At 35.6% G+C, this 23,352-nt stretch overlaps 1 protein-coding gene across 1 annotated transcript in view; it reads right to left on the reverse strand.

Moving 5' to 3' along the window:
* Positions 1-3,415: 3,415 nt before the first annotated feature.
* Positions 3,416-23,352, reverse strand: part of LOC121405794 (protein O-mannosyl-transferase TMTC1-like) — a 38,243-nt gene continuing 18,306 nt past the window's right edge. Inside the window, exons 6-19 of the mRNA XM_041596747.1 lie at positions 23,118-23,193; positions 20,335-20,438; positions 18,033-18,222; positions 17,644-17,765; positions 15,699-15,869; positions 13,922-14,035; positions 11,693-11,842; positions 11,264-11,475; positions 10,748-10,883; positions 9,402-9,546; positions 8,354-8,491; positions 4,578-4,703; positions 4,233-4,310; positions 3,416-3,611 (exon numbers count right to left, since the gene is read on the reverse strand). Coding sequence (XP_041452681.1) covers positions 3,486-3,611; positions 4,233-4,310; positions 4,578-4,703; positions 8,354-8,491; positions 9,402-9,546; positions 10,748-10,883; positions 11,264-11,475; positions 11,693-11,842; positions 13,922-14,035; positions 15,699-15,869; positions 17,644-17,765; positions 18,033-18,222; positions 20,335-20,438; positions 23,118-23,193 — 1,888 coding nt within the window. The 3' untranslated portion in view covers positions 3,416-3,485. The remainder of the gene's footprint in view (positions 3,612-4,232; positions 4,311-4,577; positions 4,704-8,353; positions 8,492-9,401; positions 9,547-10,747; positions 10,884-11,263; positions 11,476-11,692; positions 11,843-13,921; positions 14,036-15,698; positions 15,870-17,643; positions 17,766-18,032; positions 18,223-20,334; positions 20,439-23,117; positions 23,194-23,352) is intronic.

Genomic DNA, 23,352 nt, shown 5'->3' on the forward strand with positions numbered 1-23,352 from the left:
ATGCTTTCTCTCAGATATTGCTGATATGGATCGAAATCAAATTTAGCCGGTCTCACAATCAGTGAAAAGAAAATAAACAGTATTTTCATTGACATGGTATGTTTATGTTTACTCGTTTTGAATGTCTGTCCATCTCGCCCTTTCTTCTCGCTTCTCTCCCACCCCTCGCTCAATTTCTCGTCTTCTCCGCTACCCCCTCCATCTCCCCTTATCTTCGTCTTCTCTTCTGCCTTTTTTTTCTATTTCTACTCTGCCTCTCTCTTTCTCCCCCTCTTTTTTTTAATCTCCGCATCCACTCTTTTCTCTCATTCTTGTTCTCTCCTTGTTTATCTGGTTCTCCACTCGTTCACGTTTATCACTTCCTTTATCATACCCATTTCTCTATCTCTGTTTCTCATCCTATTTCTCTCCATTTTCCTCTTTTTCTCCCTTTTCTTCTCCTTCTCACTGTTCTTTTCTTTCTCACCGTTATTCTCTGTTCACCCTTCCTTTTTTGTCCCTTCTTTCTTTCTTTCTTTCTCTTTCTATCTATCTTTATTTCTGTTTCTCATCCCGTTTCTTTCCAATTACCCCCCTCTTTCACCGAGTTTCCCACTCTATCTTCTCTTTTCACCCTTCCTTTTTGTCCCTTCTTTCTTTCTCTGCTTCTCATCCCGCTTCTCCCCTCGTCATCTCTGTTCACCCCTTCCTTTTTGTCCCTTCTTTCTTTCTCTGCTTCTCATCCCGCTTCTCCCCTCGTCATCTCTGTTCACCCCTTCCTTTTTGTCCCCTCTTTCTTTCTCATCCCGTTTCTCTCCAATTACCCCTCTTTCTCCCTGTTCCCACTCTATCTTCTCTGTTCACCCTTTTTGTCCCCTCTTTCTTTCCCATCCTGTTTCTCTCCAATTACCCCTCTTTCTCCCTGTTCCCACTCTATCTTCTCTGTTCACCCCTTCCTTTTTGTCCCTTCTTTCTTTCTCCGTTTCTCATCCCACTTCTCCCCTCTTCATCTCTGTTCACCCCTTCCTTTTTTCTTTTTTTCTCTCTCATCCCGTTTCTCTCCAATTTCCCCTCTTTCACCTGTTTCCCCTCTCCTCTGTTTACTCTTTCCTATTTGCCCCTTTCTTTCTTTCTTTTTCTGTCTTTCTGTCTCTCTCATCCCGTTTCTCTCCAATTACCCTCTCTTTCCCCCAGGGCCTGTTCCCACTCTATCTTCTCTGATCACCCCTGACTATTTGCTCCCCTCTTTCTTTCTCTTTTTTCACACCTCTTTCTTCCCTGTAATTTTCTCCAGCAACAAATGCTCTGCAATAAGCTTCACACACTTATCGAATGGTGACACGACATTTTCTCCCGGGAAATTTGCTCCGGGCTCCATTTTGTCTAAGATATAGGGTAAGGGTAGCAATAGGGTTTTATGTTAGGTTTAGGGTTAAGGTTTAGTGTTAAATCCAGGGTTGAAGTTGGTAATTTCATTAAAGTGTGTGGAATTTACACCAGAGCAATTGTCGCTGGAGCAAATGTCATGGAAACAATAGAATGACTAGATAACTTCAACAGTGGGTTTAACACTATACCCCACCCTAAACCTGACATAAAACCCTACTGCAATCCTTGCCCTACACCATGGACGAAATAGAGCCCGGAGCAATTGTCGCAGGAGCAAATGTTGTGTAACCCTTTCTAACCCTTTTCCTTGATCTGTTCTCCTCCTTTCTTCCACGGTCCTCCCAAAGCAGTCTAGTGTCCTTTGGCAAGGCGTTAATCCAAAATTTTCCACTCTCGACCCAGGTGCTAAATGGGTACCCAGTAGGATGCGAAAGATATTGTATGTTTGATTTTGCCAGTGCCATAATGAGGCTGCAATGAATGCAAGGATTAAGGATTGCTCCCCAGGGAGTGGAAATTGTGCACTTTTCGTGCGGGATTGAAATGAGTCCAATGACCGGGGAAATAATATGCTGTAACGTGCTTTGAGCCATTCTGGGAAAAGCGCTCTATAAAAATTGGCTATTATTATTTTTCTCCTTTGTCTTTTCCCTATATATTTCTCCCCCCCCCCACGTTCTCCCCATTTTTCTGTTTCTCTCCCTCCCTTTCTCTTCCTGTGATGCAGCAACGTAATAGACACAATTACATTTATTACAGCTAGAAAGGTAAACAATAAACGACAGAATAGACAGTATTGGTTGCCCTGCAATATGGAACTGAATCCATTCAATTACAAATGAATTTATTACAATTCCTGAAGGTCCAAACCATCAGATGAAACACAAACAACACATCAAAAGCAGAAACGCAATAAGGCAACGCAGATGGACTCTTTCCCCAAAAAGCAGAACACTTGAGAATTCGGTGGTGGAATTATGCAACATACAAACGTAAAAAAGTATACAAAAAAATTAAATGATTATAAAATCTGCTATGTTAAATAAAAATGTCTTTCTTGCTATTGCACTGACTATTTCTAAATATAAATGAATATTCATTGGCATTTATTGAATACAATATATTACTTAATTTCATTAATCCTAAACAGGTAATTCCTATAGCAAAAGAGGGGCAATTCAGCCCCATTCCTCAATTTATCTTGGCAATGGTCTATACAAATGTTGACAAAGACAAATATTACCTCCATAAAGAGTATGCAATACATGTACATGTAGGTAAAAGGCAACATTCATAAAATCTGTAAATGCACCAAAGAATAACTGTTTCTAAGATATCAATTAAATAAAAACTTTTTGATTTAAAGCATAATGTATATTTTTATCAAATTGTTTTAATAAATATCTATTCATCAGCAATCACACTCCCCCAATATGTACATAAATGGGGGAAACACTATCATCAATAAGTACACAAATTTGAAAGATTACATCTTACATATGAATGTACGCACACCAGACTATAGCACATTCATAAAACCTAGCACACGAACTACAATTTAGTACTCCAAGATGAACCATGAAAGTATGAAAATGGCAAGATGAGATAAAGTCTTTGGCTAGATATATATAGTGATCATTGGAATATTAAGCTTACATAGTAATCATTACACATAGGAAAACACATTTAACAAAGCTAAAGATGCGCTTAAAGGTCAATGACTGAAAGGGTTAGATTTAAAGACGCTCGCTGGATTCTTGCATGTAAGAAGCGACCCTGATCTCTGACCTTATGTCGTTCTCCTTACTTTAGCTTCCACTCTCTTCAGCTTGAATATTTGTTTGAATTTGCCAGCGCCATAATGAGGCTGCGATGAATGCAAGGAATGCTCCCCAGGGAGTGGAAATTGTGCACTTTTCGTGCGGGATTGAAATGAATCCAATGACCAGGGTGATAATATGCTGTAAAGCGCTCTGGGCCGTTCTGGGGAAAGCGCTTCATAAAAATATGCTATTATTATTATTATTCAGCTGAAAATTAGTGATTCAGCTGAAATTTAGTGATGAAAAGATGCGTGCTGGATTCCTGCATGTAAGAGGCAGCACTGACCTTTGACCTTACGTTGCTCTCCTTGCTTTAGATTCTGCTCTCTTCAGCTTGGCAATGTTTTCAATGAGGATTTCATTCTTGGGGTCAAGGGTCAGCGCCCTCATGTAATACATCCTAGCTTGCTTGTAGTCTCCCTGGAATTACAAAATAAACATGAAAAAGAAAACAAAAAATGTAGCGATAAATTATACAATATTAAAATAATGACTATGTGAGGAATTTTATCTGTCGATTACAGAAATATTTGCAAAAGTGTTTCGGATCTGTGGATACATACATGCACATCGGACTGGAAATGGCAATGTTAAGTTGAATGAATGAATGAATTCATGGATGGATTAGTTGATAGGTGAATAGATGGACAAATGAATTGATGGACGAATGAATGATTGATTGAAAGAATGAATGAATTTAATGTATAAATAAATGAATTGATTAATTAATGAACAAACATGCATGAATGAGTGAATGAACTTTAACAACAGCATGGAGGAATTACTTAATGGATGAACCAATTAATGAATGGACGAATTACTGAATGGGTAAATAAATACATACCAAATTCGCGAACGTATAAATAAATTGATGAGTGGAGTGATGAATTAATGAATAAATTAATATATTAATGGGTACATAAATACAAATAAATAATTTGCTGAACCCATATATACATATTTTTTGTGTGTGTATGATTTCAAATCAAAGCTTCAAAAATAAATAATTTCACAAATGAATAAATAAAATGAATGAATTACCTTGAGGTGGTGAATGGCTCCTAAGTTCAGCAGGCATGATCCCATCTCTGGGTTCAGGGACAATACCTCTTCATATGTCTGTATTCATGAGAAAAAAGACCAGTCTGCATCAATTCAATGTTATTGTGCATTTTAAACATACATGTACATATACCACAGATGATGACTAACTACACGGCCTTTGGGAAAGTTTTGATCTTACATAATTTTAGAAACCTCAATTTTTAAACAGCCAACTTCTTTCAAACTTGTACAATTCTGCTTTAATTATTTTTCTCCTCTCAAACAAAATATCAGATGGCCAAGGTTGGATTCCCTTTTTAGATGCTAAGACAACAGTCTTACCTTTTGTGACTCCTCTATTTTGTTGAGTCCCTTCAAGTGGTTGGCCTTCTCAAACAGGAGATCTGCTCTGGTTTCCACATCGGTGATCTTAGTCAGTCCCAGTGCTACCTCAACTTGCCTCAAAGCCTTTTAAGCAAAGACAGTTGGTGATTTTTAACTTAAAGGTAAAGTTTAACTTTGTGAGCGGCCGATTTAAAAAATTCTCAAACCAATATGAAACATGTGTACCAGTGCATGTATCAGAACTAATAAACCCTGAAAACAACCATTTTTGAGAATGACAAGCTAAAACTACAAGGCAAACCCTGATTTTGTAAATAGGCGTCTTATAGACGCCTAAATAGTACACATAAGTGTATGGGATGAAATTAAAATGGTGTTTCCGGTCACTTTATATTTCAATTTTTGAAGCACTAAATAATTATTTTCGAACGCAATTTTTTCTGGGCTTCATTTTTGTAACATATCCTAGACACAGGTGACAAGTGTGACCTTCTAGCTCAGATTTTTTAAAAGTCAAACCAATGTTAAACAATCACTTTAAAGGTAAATGCTAGTTTGGGTAACGATATAAAAATGAGTTCGTACAAAATCCAATGAAATGACCACCAAAGTGTCTGTTTGTATAAATAAAACGTATGTGCCACAGGATTCTGGAAGAAATTGTGTAATTGCTGAGAAATCAGCAAACAAGCACAGGATTCGGGTAGAGCGTCGGGAAAAAAACATTCGAAGCAATAATTATACACTGCCCCACGTGCGCTTAGTTGTGTGAGGGATCTTCAGTCTGAACATTTTCAGCGTAAATTTAAAGATTTCACAAAGTTCAGCAGGGTTGGCGGATTTAAATCACGTTGATTTAAATCGTGATTTAAATCGCGATTTAAATCACCATGATTTTTTTAAAAAAATCATTGATTTAAATCACTTCCATTGAAAAATGTACAAATTATGGACAAAGTATTTGTTCAATGCAGTTTTAATTCTTCAAGTCAACTGAAAAACTTTGAATTAATTTTATATCAATAAAAGATCAACAATGTCTTCATATCTACTTAAAACAAATTAAAATCAAATTAATAAAATCAGGTAATTTTTTAAAAACTACAGATGTATGTTGTCAATAGGTACTCATTTTTTGTAAATTATGTCGAGTTTTTCTTCTGAAATTTTACATTCTTTGTCAGTTATTATTAGTCAATTTCTTTCTTAACATAAAGTTTTTACATAATCCAAAGACTTTTCAGAGAGCAGTTTGTAAAAAAAAAAATATATAATATATAAAAGTCAATGAGAAAAGGTTTGTTGGCAGTTTTCCAGTTTTGATCCTTCGCCTACACATAACTACTTCTGTCATGTAAAATAAAAAAAATTATACCTGCATGTAATCAACATATTTAACATGCCTCTTATTTTGTATTGTTACATTTATCATACATTTGATGTTTTAAATAACATAATTATAAAAATCACATTAACATAATGTAGTACAGTCATAATTTGACTGTTGAGAAAAGCTTTCTCTTATAAACCGTTTAAGTCACTGCAGCCCATTTTATGTTCAGTGCTACAAATAATGGAAGTTTTGTATCTGCATGTAATAATGGAAAGAGCTCTATAACAACAATTTGCAAAACTCAGAATAAACATTTAACACTGCATTTTAATGTTAAGATGCAGGTACTTCAGTTACAATCATTGGCAGTTGTAAGCTGTGTCTCATTTAAAATAAAATACTTCTTTTTGTAATACATACATGTATGTTGTAATTTAAGCAGTTTTGCAGTTTCTATCCTTTAGTTAAGTTAAAAGTAAGTAGATTTTTTTTCATACTTCATGGATCAAACAGATTTTTTTGTAGAGAATATGGGAATAAAAATTGTAGATTAATGTGAAAAAAATCACAGTAACAGAATGTAGTATAGTCACCCTTTGACTAAGCTATCTCCTATATTGTTCTCCAAAACTGAGAGTTTTGCATCTATATCTGTAGCAAGAGAAGAGCTTTTTATCAAACTAAAAAGATCCTAAACATATACAGTTGTAGTCTCTCTTTGACTATTGTAAAGCTGTGACTAATTGAAAAAAATATTTGATTTGAATTATTTCTCTTACAATATACATGAATACTAGTAATTGGCAAAGGGTTTGTTGGCAGTTTTGATAAGGGATTTTTTTCTCTTGGATTTTTTAAATATTTGAATGAAAAATCCCAGAGGGGAATTTTCTCTACTCACTGGGAATTCCCTATGGAATATTCCTTCATAGGCCTATGTATGATAGAAGTTCAGATACACATGTACATGATTCCTCAAATTTATTTTTAATTGTCCATTTTTACTGGATTTTAATTACAAAATATGTGGTTAAGAACAATATTAGGGGTGAAATGTATAACATCAATATTGATGTCATTGTAAGAGTAAGGGGGGGGGGGGATAATTACCCTTTTTTTCGAAGGAACTTTAAAAAAATAAAAAAAATCAAAAAAATCTGATTTAAATAAAAAAAATCTGATTTAAATCAAATAAATCCGATTTTTTTGATTTTTTTAAAAAAATCAAAAAAATCGCCATTACCCTGAAGTTCAGTTTATGTAACTGTACCAGATCTAGATCCTTGATGATATACTGACAATTAAGCCTTGTTTTACAGACTTTCTCATGAAATCAGTGTTTACTGCAACTACTGGTATTTCTCTTTAACATATAGCAAAAATGAATAATGGCTATTGGACCAACTGCTTATTAGACAAAATGGCGAGTGGATGAATTGGAAAATAGACCATGTGGATAGTGGGCGAACTGATGGTAGACGAAATGATAGTAGACGAGTTGGCAATTGGACGAATTGGTAATAGACCAATTTGAAATAAACCCCCCATGAATAGCAACACTGGTTCATATTAAACTAGTTTATCATTCACTTATTATATGATTATCATCATAAACACCATCACCAAAATCTTCACTGTCGTCATAATCACCACCATCATAATCATCATCATCATCACATCATCATACTCGGCCATTATCAACATCATCATCATCACCATCATCATCATCATCATCATCAGAATCATCATCATCAGAATCATCATCATCACCATCATCACCATCATCATCATCATCACCATCATCATCAATCATCATCACCATCATCACCATCATCATCATCACCATCATCATCATCATCATCACCATCATCATCATCACCATCACCCTCCTCCTCATCATCATCACCATCATCACCATCATCATCATCATCATCATCACCATCATCATCATCATCATCATTATCATCATCACTATCATCCTCCTCCTCCTCCTCCTCATCATCATCATCATCATCATCACCATCATCATCACCACCATCATCATCACCACCATCATCATCATCATCACCATCATCATCACCATCATCATCATCATCATCATCATCAATATCATCACCATCATCATCATCATCATCATCACCACCATCATCATCATCATCATTACCATCACCATCATCATCATCAACACCAATTCCTTGATCAGGTGCTCTCAAGCATTTATCAAAATTTACTTGTACCAGGTACCCATACTACACCTGAGTGGAGAGTGGCAAATGAAGATAAATGCCTGCTATAGTATGCACGTGCCGCATTGGGATTCGAACCCCAAACCTTGCGGTTCAAGGTCCGAGACTTATCCACTTGTCCACAACACCTCTACAAAACCACTACACCACAACGCTTCAACACAATGGTGCAAAACCTGGAAATGCGTACTCACCTCTTGGTAGCGATCCTGTACACTGTACACACTTGATAGGAGTCTACGAAGTTCTACGGTGGTTGGATTGGAGTCCAGGGCCTCAGTGAGATAGCCCTCTGCTTCCTTGAATAGACCAAGTCTTGTCATAACCTGGGCCTAGACAGATTTAAAAAAATAATAATAATAAACCTGTGAAAAATAACCATATCATATAACTGCTAAGCTTGTTCGCACATAATCATATAGTGTAGTAGGTTTCACGGTACACCATGTATCTTTCTTGGGCAAGTGTTGGTCCTGAAAAGGACCACCCAATCTCAACCTTTCGACAAGTGTGTTCTTGTCGTCCTCAGGAGAATATATAGCATTCATGAAGTCCGGCTCACACTATGCGATTCGTTGCGATCCAAATTTCCAAGAAGATGCAATAACACTTTATATGAACATTCCAGACGATAAAATCTTAGTGATCAGAGTTAAGAATTGTGGTAGGACTACAGAAATAAAAATTCAGTATAGATAGAGCCTCCCTGTGGAAATAAAAAAAATTCAAATTCAATCGTGATGACGTCATCATCGACTGCATTTGGACTTTACTCAGACCACAGGGCTTGCCGCAAAGCAAAATTATGATTTTATCATTCCTCACATGATGCCTAACTTCAAATGAAATAATCTTACTTCTTGGAACTTTCACATGTATTGCCTATACAATAGCACACTAGATATTACACCGACTTTGGCTCCAGCTGCTACATGTACATGTTAAGGCGCTTGATGCATCGAAGGAATTAATCCTGCCAAGTAACCATTGAACCCACTTGGATTGAGTGCAGCAAATTTTTTTTCAATTTTTTGCTGAAAGAAATTATGCCATGACTTGGATTCGAACCCACGACCCTCTGCTTCGAAGACTAATGAACTCTTCCATAATGTTCCGCAGATAAATTGAGAGAAATTATAACAAGGATTTATAAAAAAATAGGCATTCTGGAATTTCCTAAATTTGACTGACAGTTTTTTTCACAACAATACAGACACAAAGTTTTGACAAAGTCAAACTTACATATTGAAGTTGTATGTCTAAATTATGAGGCTCCAAGTCCAATGCCTCTTTGTAAGTCCCAAGGGCTTTGGTTGGTCGATCAGTGTTGTAATAAATAGCTGCAAGGCTCTGCAAGGTTTTGGCATTGTTGCTAAATGAGAGAGACCTGGATACATATAGATACAAAACAGGAGAGGGTATTTGTGAGCTGTCATTTGACAATATAATTATCTGCATTCATAACGCATAATGTTCCTCTGTAAAACCTGGGGCCCGTTGCAGAAAGAGTTGCAATAAATCACAACTCTACAAATCACGCGCAACTCTAAAAATCATGAGCAACTTGATTTTCAACCAATCAACAGCGCGCATTTGGGAATTGCGATTGATTTTGTGGCTTGTGTTTAAACGCAATTCTTTCTGCAAAGGGCCCCAGGTTTTAAATGGGTACAGTAGGTCTTCCTGGTAAGCTGTGAAAGCCAATGTACAAGTAGTATGCCTCTCAGCCCCTCCCACCCCTTCCTAGTATTTCCATGGCGCCAAATAGCCCAGTACAGTAAGGGGTAGTAAGCAAAATACTATCATTTCGAAGGCAAGTTGGATGTAGCGTGAACATCCAGTACTCCAAAGAAGTGATAGTTATCCTCGTCACCTGAAATCAAGATGCGATTATAACATCTATGTTCCACACTGGGAACCACCACAAAAGAATTTATAACTACATAAGAAACTAGAGATGCTTGGCGGGTTGCGCAGCCGAGCACATGTATCCCCCAAACCCACCTCGTCATCCGTCATTGCGATATATAGAGCTCACACAGAAAGTTGACAAATAAATACAATTATAATGGCGACAATGACCCTGCCCACATTTTGCCTGTGGGTACCAAGTTTGATGACAATAATATGACGTAGCAGCGTGACTCTGCAACTAACATTCACACTTCCAGGGTTCCCAGCTTTTCAAGAAAACAAAATTCCCTGATTTTTCCCTGATGAAGTTTAAAACTTCCCTGATAATTATTCAAAACCCATTCCCAGTTTTGCACATTTTCCAAGTTGTTGCAGTGAATTATATCTATTTTCTCTTCAGTATAAAAGCAACAATGTACCATCATAACCAGTCATTCAATGGATGTAGTTTTGATATGGAACAAAATATAACAGAGTCTTACTGACTACCAAGCTTTCGACTTTTGGGCTGATCAAAATTCCCTGATTTTTCTCTCATTTCATGCATTTTCCCTGATCTCAGATAATTTTATCAAATCCCTTACTAGAGAGAAGTAAAATAATTTCCCCTGATTTCCCTGATGGGATGGGAACCCTGATTTCTCTACACAAGGAATAAAAAAAAATGAGCATACCTAATGTACATATCTTCTGCTTCATCGGTTCTGTTTAGATGTCTGAGGAGGCGGGCCTTATTTGTCATGGCAACAGCATGGGCAGGGTCAATCTCCAAGCATTTTCCATAGTGATATAATGCTTCCTGATGGTGATCTAGTATAAAACAAAAGTTACCCCCCAAAAATGAGGAAAGTGAGAAATGAGTTTTGCTCAGACATGACGAAACAGAGTTGAGGAGATAAAAGCCTGGAGAGACAAGCCACTGTAGAATTAAATGTCATACCCCTCTGAATCTTTTGGTCATGAAAACCATTCCTGTAGGTACTTAAATTGCTCCCATTTGTTTCTGACTCACCAAGCTGCCAGACTTGAAAAACTGCATATTTTTGGTCATCAAATCAAATACAAATTCTTTGTTAAGTTTAGCACAAATCTGTTGTCAATTTGCATTCAATTGCAACTCATTTACTTAAAACTTGCAATTAAATCTCATTTTAGGACTAACGATTGATTTGCAAATGAAGGAAACTTACCATTGCCCATGAGAAAGGCTGCATAGTTGTTGTGAAGGTCAGCGGAAGGCTCTCCATTCTCCAGGCCCTGCCTGTAAAAGCCTTCGGCTGCAGGGATATCCCCTTGGACCTGCTTCAAGGAGGCCAAACTGATGAGGACATTCAGGTACTGAGGATCGATCTCCAAGGCTTTCAGAAACAGCGCTTCGGCAGTGGCAAGCTCTCCGCGGTTACTGACACAAGGAAAATCATGATAACATACAGTAATGTCACAAATGGCCACAAGATCTTGCATCTCAGAAATGGCAAGACCTCCAAGGAAAATCGTTACATCAAACAGCAATGTCACCAGGCCATAAGATCATGCATCTCAAAAATGGCAAGCTCTCCAATGTTTAAGAAAACCATGAGAACAAAAGTCGAACAAATATTTTTTTTCAATAGACTTACTTATAGATATTTGCCAGGTTGAAGTATGCTCTAGCATGCAGAGGATTAATCCTAATTGCCTCATGGAAATAGTCTGCTGCCCTCTGTGGTTCACTTTCACTCAGTAGCGTACCAAGATTGTTATTGGCTGAAGCATGCCGAGGGTATAACCTGAAAAAAAAGTACATAAATCCTTTTTTTTGATGAGGAAGACACATGAACTCATGTTGATATTGTTGCCACAGCTGAAATTTAGGCTTGTAAACTATGTAAAATTATTGCTACACTGTAAAGAAATTCACTTTAGTCAACAGACTCATCCCGTATAAAAAAACACACACACACAAACTCAGCAAAAATAGCACCCAAACTGCATACATATTATGAAAGAGATTTATCAATATTCTTGAATAAAGAATAATCAAACATATCCAATTGATTGATCTATTCGAAGTCATTAATAAACTAATACTTACACTGTATATTTATCATCATGGAAAGAAGAGTTCAAGAATGTTCATAGAGTATCCACACTGTATTCATAGTGTGTTCATTATGTTTGCAGTATATTCACAGTATGCTCACAGTGTGCTATTGGTGTATTCATAGTGTGCTCACAGTGTGTACATAGTGTCTGCAGTGTGTTCACACATAGAGTATCCACAGTGTGTTTATATTGCATTCATAGTGTGTTCAGTGTGCACACACTGTATTAATAGTGTGTCTACAGTGTGTTCACAGCATGTTTGCAGTGTGTTTATAGAGTATCCGCAGTGTGTTTATATTGCATTCATAGTGTGTTCAGTGTGCGCACACTGTATTTATAGTGTGTCTACAGTGTGTTCACAGCATGTTTGCAGTGTGTTTATAGAGTATCCACAGTGTGTTCATAGTATATTCAGAGTGTGTCCACAGTGTGTTCAGTATTTGCAGTGTGTTCATATAGTATCCAGTGTGCTAGTAGTGTATTCATAGTGTGTTCACACAGTATTCAGTGTGTTCATAGAGTATCCACAGTCTGTTTATATTGCATTCAGTTTTTGCACACTGTATTTATAGTGTGTCTACAGTGTGTTCACAGCATGTTTGCAGTGTGTTTATAGAGTATCCACAGTGTGTTCATAGTATATTCAGAGTGTGTCCACAGTGTGTTCAGTATTTGCAGTGTGTTCATATAGTATCCAGTGTGCTAGTAGTGTATTCATAGTGTGTTCACACAGTATTCAGTGTGTTCATAGTGTTTACAGTGTGATCAGAGTGTATTCACATCATGTTAACAGTGCGTTCATAGAGTATTCAGTTTGTTTACAGCATATTTGTATTCACAGTGTATCCACAGTGTGTTCACAGTGTTTTCAGTGTGCTAGAAGTGTCTTCACAGTGTGTACATAGAGTTTGCAGTGTGTTCATAGAGTATCCACAGTGCGTTTATAGTGTATTCAGTGTGTGCACAGTAAATTTATATTGGGTCGACAGTGTTTTCACAGCGTGATTGTCATGCGTTCAGAGTATCCACAGTGCATTCATAGTATATTCATAGTGTTCACAGTGTGACCACAGAGTGGTGTTCACAGTGGTTGCAGTGTGTTCTACAGTGTGAGTATCTACAGTGTATTCATAGTGTCATCACAGTGTCTTTTTAGTCTGTTTACAGCATATTTGTTCTGTGTTCACATTGTAAACTAAGTAAAGATGTGCCTGACCTTGTCAAAATGCTAAAATTAAGATAAATTCAAGATAAATCCACACTGTGGACACCTTTTTTCAGTGTGTCCAAACATAGCACTGTGGACACCTCTACAGTGTGTGCATTCACAGTAAGTTCACAAAGTGGATTCTGCAGAGACACGTTCTCATTGTTAAAATTGGTCAAATCCAACAGTGTGAACGAGATATTCCACATCATAAACACACCATGAAATACATTAGTGGACATTCATTACTTTCAAGCAGAGTGACCCGAGTTGAAAATACTAAGGGTAAATATCGCCTCGATAATTTTCTTTTAAGAAAACGGGAAATAGTTGGAAATGCGGGGAAATAGTACTACAAAATATCTTTAACATTTTAGGTATTTCCCAGGTGTTTTTCAAGCATATTCTAGCATTTCCCTGGACCTCCCTGTTCTTCCTAGCATTTCCTTGTACCTCCATGTACTCCCCAGCAATTATAATTTCTTCCCTCTTTTTTCCACATGGGTGGAAAATACCTGAACTTCTCAATGAGTTTGCCCAGCCTGTTTATAGTTACCTTAATGTTTCTTGAAAATGCTTGATGGCCTCGTTTCTAAGCCCCGTATCCATAAGATAGTTGCCGTAGTTATAATGCATCTTCGCATTGTGAGGCAATGTCTCCAATCCTGACCTACAGATCAATGGAGAGATTACAGGTATTGTTTAACTTTGTGAGCAGCCGATTTAAAAAATTCTCAAACCAAAATGAAACTTGGTACAAGTGCATATTTTAGAACTAATAAACCCTGAAAACAACCATTATTGAGAATGAAAAGCTAAAACTACAAGGCAAACCCCGATTTTGTAAATAGGTGTCTTATAGATGCCTAAATAGTACACATAACTGTATGGGATGAAATTAAGATGGTGTTTCCGGTCACTTTATATTTCAATTTTTGAAGCACTAAATAGTGATTTTCGAACTAAATAATGATTTTTGTAATATATCACAGACACAGGTGACAATTGTGACCTTCTAGCTCAGATTTTTTAAAAGTCAAACCAATGTTAACCAATCACTTTAAACAAAATGAAGTTAAGATTGAATGAGGCAGAGGCCTGGATTCCTAAGTCAGGTTAAAATCAAACTCTGGTGTAAAGTTGTGATTCCACTATGGATAGGCAGTTGTGACATAAATGTCTAACAGTAGAGGTTCCGTATAAGAGCTCATTTGACTGTGAAATCCATGTCTAACTATTCAGGAAGGATAAATTTCTTTCTTCTTTCACTGTGCCTTGGGCACTCTGCCGAGTGGATTTGGCGCATTACAAATCATATATATTATTATTATCATTAAAGGGGAATCCAACCCAAATAATAACTTGTTATTAAAAGGAAAAGAAAAATCAGACAAGTTGATAGGTGAAAGTTTGAACAATATTGGACAAACAACAAGAAAGTTGTGAATTTTTAAAAGTTGTAAATATTGGTAATCACTATACCCATGGAGACTTCAAATTGGCCGCATATGGGATGTCATAGTGATGTAAGGCAAGGACTACTCTTCCATGTACTCCAATACATATCATAGCTAAAATGTCATTTTTCCCAAAAGTATTATTTCAAATGATATTTTTCTTTCATGAGGACATTAAACAATATACTTCCTGGATTATATTTAGATTACTGCCCCAGGGGAATGGGTACTTAGGAGAAAACCACAAATCCCTGATAATAAAGTACATGGCCTATGGGAAAGTTGTCCTTGCCCCTTGTCATAATTTACTTACCCAGTTGCCAATTTGAAATCTACATGGTATTAGTGATCTCAATTTTAAAGCAGCTATAACTTTCTTATTGCTTGTCCGATTTATTTCAGACTTTCACCATTCTGTTTAATTTATTTTTCTCCTTCCCAACACAACATTTTTTGGCCAAGGCTGGATTCCCCATTAAAAGTGCAGTAAACATAAGAAATATACTATCTGAATTTTTTTTTTACCTTTTTGGCTTGTCATAACTTTAGCACACAGATAACTCATGACCAATTCAACCAGACTTCACAATATGGGTCAGAGAGTCTCCTGCACTTCAATATGAACTTCCTAATATCCTAACTGCTAGCAATTGCACATTGAATATGATTTAAAAGAGAAAAAAATGTACTGAAAATGAAGATTCCTTTTCCGATGAAGGTGGAATTGTGTTCATTGGGTAATTATTCTATAGACTTATTCATTAATGTCATTTTTGTAAAGTCAACGTTAAGAAAAAAAATGAACAAAAGGGGAACAACAAATGCTAGATTTCTAGTTCACCAACAAATAATAATGAAGAACCTCCATCATCTTACTTGAATAACGTTTCCCTCGACTCCCAAACGCGGTTCCGCACCCATGTTCTCCTGCAGAAACACAGCACTATGAAAAGGGTAGCCATCCAGAGGAAGTTTTGACCGGAGCGTGACGTCAGGCAGGCAGCCATCTTGAACATGCCATAGGTCACGAGGATGCTGAAGCCAAGACTGTCAAACAGAAAGGTGCATGGTTACGGATTAATCCCAGAAATATTTCACGAGTTAGGGGCCAATATAGCACAAATCACGGATGAGTGCAATTTACACCAGACAGGAGGAAATATACAACGAGCCAGGGCCAATTTTGCATGAATAATAGATGAGCGAAATACTGGCCCTAATGATTGAAATATCTCTGGTATCTACGAACAAAAGCCATCCAATATCATTGTTATGTTTCATGATTATTATTCATTAGACCATGCAATACAGCATGATATTGCATGGTAAATTTTGTTATTTGTATATCATACAATATGCACTGATATTGCACAAGCATAATGCAGATCAGAATTAATAAATGAAAACAAGGCATAGCAGTTTTCTTTATATGCATCTTTTCGCCTACACAAACATTCATACAGACTAGACCTAGATTAGGCCTTGAAATATCCATTAAGTATTTTGGAGATCTACCAACATGTAGACATGAAACATGTAGGTTTATTCTTATTGCCATGTCCTTTGGAAAGGATTTTAAGCTGTCTATACTCACATCCCTTTTAACAATACAGGCATCCATGCTTTATTTGAAGTCAATTAGAAATAGCATCACAAAATGTCCCCTAAATGCATATTACAGCTTTTTCTGAACATTTTTTTTCAGATCAGCCATGCAGGTATTTTATTAGGTGACCAACAGTTTTACAGGCGATATATATCCATGGTATCTGCAAGTTGTTTGTAAATCATATTTAACATGACATTAAATAAAGATAAGGTGCTCAAACAGATGCCAAAAAGACCCGTTGCATATAAGTAACCATTATGGAAACTTTGCCATCCAATGGTAACTACCATGGAAACGATGATCAACAACCAATCAGAATCAAGGATTTCATGCAAGTTACCATTGCATGGCAAAGTTACCATAATGGTGACTTTAATGTAATGGGGCCAAGATATACTATTAAGAACACAAAATGATATAAAAGGAAGCATATTCAGAAGGCTTAAATGAGATTTAAACTTTCAATGTCATTTCATAACAATTTTTCCAATTTATAATAATACTTTTTATCAATAGAATTTTTTATTGTAATATGATATATATTTTATAACATAATTAATCATTTTTCCTCAAGCCAATGTCGGGAGGCACTGTAAAGGAGCAATCATAGGCATACATGTATTTCATAAAAAGATATTGCGTAAAATAATATTGGACCAAGCCACACGATATGGTGAATTGGACATGAATGGGCCAATATGGCAAAATAAATAGCAAGTTACCACAAATTCAATCGTCTGATCCCAATGCAAATCAAATTCAGCAAAACTTATTTACCTCCAAATTTTTGACTGCTCACTTATGACTTGAAATCTTTGCTGTTACGTCACTTCTGGTGAAGAAAAGGGGCCCGTTGCAGAATATGTTGCGATCAAACACAACTCAAAAAATCTTGTGCAATTTGATTTTCAGCCAATGAAGCACCTGTAATCGAGACTTGCGTTTAAACGCAACTCTTTCTGCAACAGGCCCCAGACAGCTCATATCCCTGAAGACTGAGGGGTATTTCATTTGTATTAGGTTAAAAGTTAAATTTGTGGTAGTTCGAGGTGGACTTGGGGGTAAATTTGGAGGAAAATAATTTTTGCTGAATTTCATGTGCATTAGGATCAAAAGTTTATCAAAATTTGTGGTATATTTCATCAATGCAGTTTATTTAACTTTCATTCGATTAAAAAGCAAGTTCATGCCTATATGCCTGCATGGTATTACCTTGGTATATACAGGATTCTCTCAGCCACAACAAAGCCAACTTTAATTAGTAAATTAGAGGCAGGCAAGAAAGGAACGGCCAGAAAAAGCAATCCGCATGCAAGTACTCTTCTTTCTGTGTCCTGCAATAAGATACATATAGAAAAATAGGAATAAAAGATAGAAATCTGTTTATTCATAATACTAAATTTCTGCATCTGCAAAGGCCACAATGGAAATATTAAACTGGGAAAAAAATTTAATCAAGATGAATAAAGGAATAACTATGTTTATTTGTATTACTCAGCTTCACTATTCCTACACACTTGCAAATTCAAAATGCAATTAATACTGTAAAGATTTAAATGTATCAAGAGAAACAGCCTCATGTTTTTCGCAATAATTCATACCTTTGACCTGAAGATGCAATGGAACGTTATGAGACAGAGAGATACAAAGGCTAAGAGGGTGGCAGCGTTTCTCGGATCCCATATCGACTCGACGAGGGGGATGCTCCCTTCCTGCCAGTCATGGGATAGTGTGGTGGGACAGAGGAGCAGCAAAATGTTGAACGCCACAAGGTAGCTGTAGGTTAGAAACCTAGAGAGGGAGAGCATGAGAAAAAGAAAAAAACAAAACACAAATAACATGTGGTGCCCGAGTTTGCACTGAAAGAGAGCTCTCCGGTTTTCATTGATTTTTGCCATCTTTGGGAATACCCTGTTGGACTTCGATACAGAATTTCAAACTGGTATTCATTACACCAATCTTACTTCATACATCATGTTGATTCAACCAATTTTTTAAATATTTTGAAATGAATGTAAAATCTCTAGATTTAACTCATACTTTTACATGAACTTTGCGTCATTGGTCTACTGCATTACATGTATTTATACTGAAATTAAATTGAATTGAAAGTCTAGGGAAAGGGATTAAGGGAGAGAAAAGAAACAAAGAATTGAAACAAATTATGGTGGGGGCTTCATTAATTGGGATGAATATAATTGTGTATAATCAATTGGACCAATGAGATGTGGACATTGAGGCCAGAATTTATAAAGGTGGTTTCAAATGCACCATGATACAAACACATGGACTAAATTTTTCATATTCAAGCATAACTTATCAACTTTTTGCAAAAGGCATACATTATATTATAGTGTACGCACTGAAATTAGCGTAATTTATAAACACAAAATCTGCATATTCCAAGGTTTTGTACGATGGCACACTCAAAACCACATTTGTGAATTCAGGCCATTATGATTCTGACTGGTAACCTAGGGACTCTTTCCTATTTTTCGCAAGTTGAATTCAAGAGTTAAAGGGGAATGAAACCTTTGGAACAAGCAGGCTTGTGTGGAAAAAGAAAAATCAAAGAATAAGAACAAAGGAAGTTTGAGAAGAATCAGACAAATAATAAGAAAGTTATGAGCATTTGAATATTGCAATCACTAATGCCATGGAGATCCTCCGATTGGCAATGCAACAAGGATGTGTGATGTCACATGTGAACAACTTTCCCTTTGATAGACTAAAGTGTCTCTTTTTGCTTTTTCTTATGGTTATACAAACTCTTTATCCATGATGTATTCTTTAAAATTCTGTATTACATGCCCTCCTATAGAAAGAACACATTATCTACTGATAGATGTGATAAAAGAGGCAGTTTAAGATAAATATATACTAAAGTAATGGAGAAAGTTGTTCACAAGTGACATCACACATCTCTGTCGCATTGCCAATGTGAGGATCTCCTTAGCATTGATGATCGCAATATTCAAATGCTCATAACTTTCTCATTATTTTTCCTGATTTTCTCAAACTTTCGTTGATCTGTTTCTTTGATTTTTCTGTTTTCACACAAGCTATCTTTTTCCAAAGGTTTCATTCTCCTTTAAAGTTGAAATATGATCTTTCGAGATTATAATTCTGGTGATCAATTGCGAATCTGTCTTTTTTTCTGTTACCTCTCCCCACTTCCTTATTTTTTTGTCTGTGCCTATCTCCCTTTGCTTTCTTCTTTCTTTTAATCTTTTGTTTGTTCATAACTGCTTTCTTTGATTAAAGGGATGGTCCGGGCTGAAGATATTTATATCTAAATAAATAGAGTAAAATTCACAGAGCAAAATGCTGAAAATTTCATCAAAAAAAAAAAAAAAAAAAAAAAAAAAAACCGGATAACAAATAACAAAGCTATTGAAGTCTAGTTTATCAATATTTAGTGAAAACAGTTATATGCACATAGTCAATAATATTCATTAGGTGGACTGATACTGTCATATCTCCACTTTCCTTTTTCTTATGTTATTTTAAAATCATTGTTTCATTTTTTCTAAAATGTGTCTCCATTATGATGAAATAAGATGCGGCAATAAATATCCAATGCATTTAATCAGTTGTCAATCCAATTGTTTTAGTTCTTGGTAGAAAAATTTTGAATGAAGCTAATTTCACCTAATGAATATTCATGAGGACATCCCTAGAACTGTTTCACCAGAATAATGCAAATCTTTAAAATTCAACAACTGCATTATTTGTTATCCAATCTGAATTTTACTCTCATTTATTGAGATATAAATATCTCCAGCCTGGACCATACCTTTCACTTCTCTCTTTCTTACTCTCTCTCTCCACCTCTCTCTTTAACTCTCTCTCATCATTCCTTTTCTCAAATTTACCATTTTTTGGGGTCTTAGCATATCTTACCTTGTTGTAAGATGAGGAGCAAATGAAGCTGGATTATCCTCCTCTGAAAAATGTGGGAGATGACCATTCAACATCCACAGGCGGAAACTCAGGAATACAAATGCCTATAAAATAATGAGAAAGAATCAGATATAAACTTGTATGTGATTTTACATTAAAGTATTAAAGCTAAATGAACTTGCAGGGGAAAGAAGGGGAGGGGTGGCTGTGATGTAATGATCCAAAAGGATAAACTACAATTGTAATGTGGATGATGTTGATAATGATGATGATGTTGATAATGATGATGATGATGATGATGAGGATGATGTTGATGATGATGATGATGATAATGATGGTGAAGATGATGATGATGATGACTGTGATAATGATGGTGAAGATGATGATGATGATAATGATGATTATTATAATGTTGGTGGTGATGATGATGATAATGATGATGATTAAAATGAAGAAGATGATTATATTATTGTTGTTGATGATGGTGATGAAGAAGATGATGTTGTTTTGTTGTTGTTGATGATGATAATTATGATTGTAGCAGTGCAAATTTGCCACCAACAATAACTGTGACAAGTGTGGAATTTACTTGTAAAGGTCTATAAAGGATAAATGTAGCACACTGTATGTTTGTGAGGTCTTCAATATCCAACACTTGATTGGATTGTGTGAGATAGATGAACATGAAGCAGTTCCATTTTTAAGGAATCAAATTCTCAAGAAATACATGAAAATTGTTAAGAAAACAGGAATAAACGACAGATATCTCTCTCAAAAAAGGAAGCAAAATTGACACATTAAAAAAAACACAAATACAAACAAATGTATGTATGAATTTGTGATACATATCTGAAGTGGATGGTGTTTACAGATCATTCAACTTTGGAGAAGAACTAAGACCTTAATTGAGAAGGGGAAATGAGTGAAATAAGAGATATCTCTATTGAAAAAAATACAGGTTTTCAACGTAAATACACTGTTTTGCGAACAGGTAAACAGGAAACGCGATATTATAAAGGAAGTCCCATGAAATTCAAAACTTGTTTTGAACAGAACCTGATAAATCACATAAACAGGTATCATACTGAAGTATACAAAAACAAAAGAACAGATGTCGCATACCTGATAATCTTGTTCGATGATATTAGAGTATGGTATAGTTTACATTACTGATCTTTTCTATTAAAGCTTTAAGGCTTTAACACAATGATAATAATAATAATCCAAATGAAAATGATAGTAATATAAAAAAGGGATAATAAGAATACAAATACAACTAACAATGAATAAAGTATATATTTGTTATAAAAATGAAAGAGTTTGAGAGTGATGACCCAATATTAAGTATCAGGACACACATTTCTCATCAAGTTAGAAGCTGGATGTAGAAGCGACTACTTGGAAAAGAAGAACTTTAGATGATTCCTATCAAGGATATTAAAAGGTAAACTTGAGGCTTTCGAAGGAAGCCTGTCTTGGTTTTAATAATTCCAGGACAGAAAGGCAGTCAGGACTACGATGGAAAGGATCAAGTACAGTGCTTTCACTGAACAATAAACATTTGAGGTGATAGAGGTGGTGTGAGATAACATGCAGCATTGCAAAAGTATAAATATACATGTATGACAACAAAGTTTTGACAATAAATTAAAAAAAGTATGTATCATTGAACATAAAATCACTTGCGGAAGGTGGATTGTCATTGTAATTAATAATGCTTGAGAATATCACAAACCAAAACACATATTCAATATATTATCATATTGAATAAATAACCAGTTGCGATAATCATGATAATGATAAAAATTACAATGTTGCTGCTGCTTCTGATGATGATGGAGATGATGATGAAAATGAAATGAAGATTTTTTTGTTTTATTAAACTGGGATGCTAATCGACACAAGAAATGTATCCTTTAGTATGAACACATAGAGGCCTGTATTGGGAAGTCCAGGGCCCAGTCTCACAAAGAGTTAAGTTTGACCCAATCAATCTCAAGTATGTTGAAATCCATCAATGTCATAATTTTTTCATTAGGAAATTTGCTCAATTTCCTTTGAAAACAAAGAGAAGCATACTCAATTGTCAAGAAAACAGTGAGTGTGTGAATATGTATCATTTCCAAAAAAATATTTTGAACATGTATTTTAGATGTTGACATTATTGGCATTCCATACATGTATTTGATCGGATTGATCGCAACTCTTTGTACATGTAAGACGGGCCCAGGTAAACTCGGTCATGCATGGTCTAACTCTATCCTAAAGTTATGGAAAGCAGAAAAGATCAGAATTTTGTTCACATTTTACGTCGCTAATATTTACTCTGTTCTGACCCCATGCTTAATAGTGAATAAATCTATTTTTAATAGTCATTATTTCAAGACAGTAATTAAGAACTAAACATGCTGACAAATTCAACTCTGAGTCCTACAGTACTTTTTGACACTAGTGTTACAATTGGCTTTCCATAATTAAAGGGGTACTCAAAGTTGACAATAAATCTGAATACATGTAAATACAGTCAAATTAAATGAGAAAACACTGGAAATTTCATCAAATCTAAACGAAATAACAAAGTTATTCAATTATAAAGTTTAGCAATACTTTGTGAAATAAATTACGTTTATGCTGTCATAAGAATGGAGTGGGTGGGTTGATGACATCATGCCTCGATTTTCCTATTCTTAGATTATGTAATAAATCTTATCTATAACTAGCATTGATTTTTTTAATAAAGATTTTTTTATAAAGATGATATGATGATAGCAAGATATACTTACAGCACCAATCAATATTGCACTTCTGAAAATGAACGGAATCAGATCTGCTGGCAAGGTAGAGGACTTTGAATTGAAGCTAGATAGTGCAATTGCAATTGAGGAAAAAAAAACAAACACAGTGTGACTCCCAGATGACAGAACAATATAAAAAGACTTCTAGAAATCAGATGGAACAGAAACCAATCAAATTACCACACAAATGTATTTTAATACAAGAAATATAAGCCAATTGATT

This window comes from Lytechinus variegatus, chromosome 19 (assembly GCF_018143015.1).
Source record: "Lytechinus variegatus isolate NC3 chromosome 19, Lvar_3.0, whole genome shotgun sequence".
NCBI lineage: Eukaryota > Metazoa > Echinodermata > Echinoidea > Temnopleuroida > Toxopneustidae > Lytechinus > Lytechinus variegatus.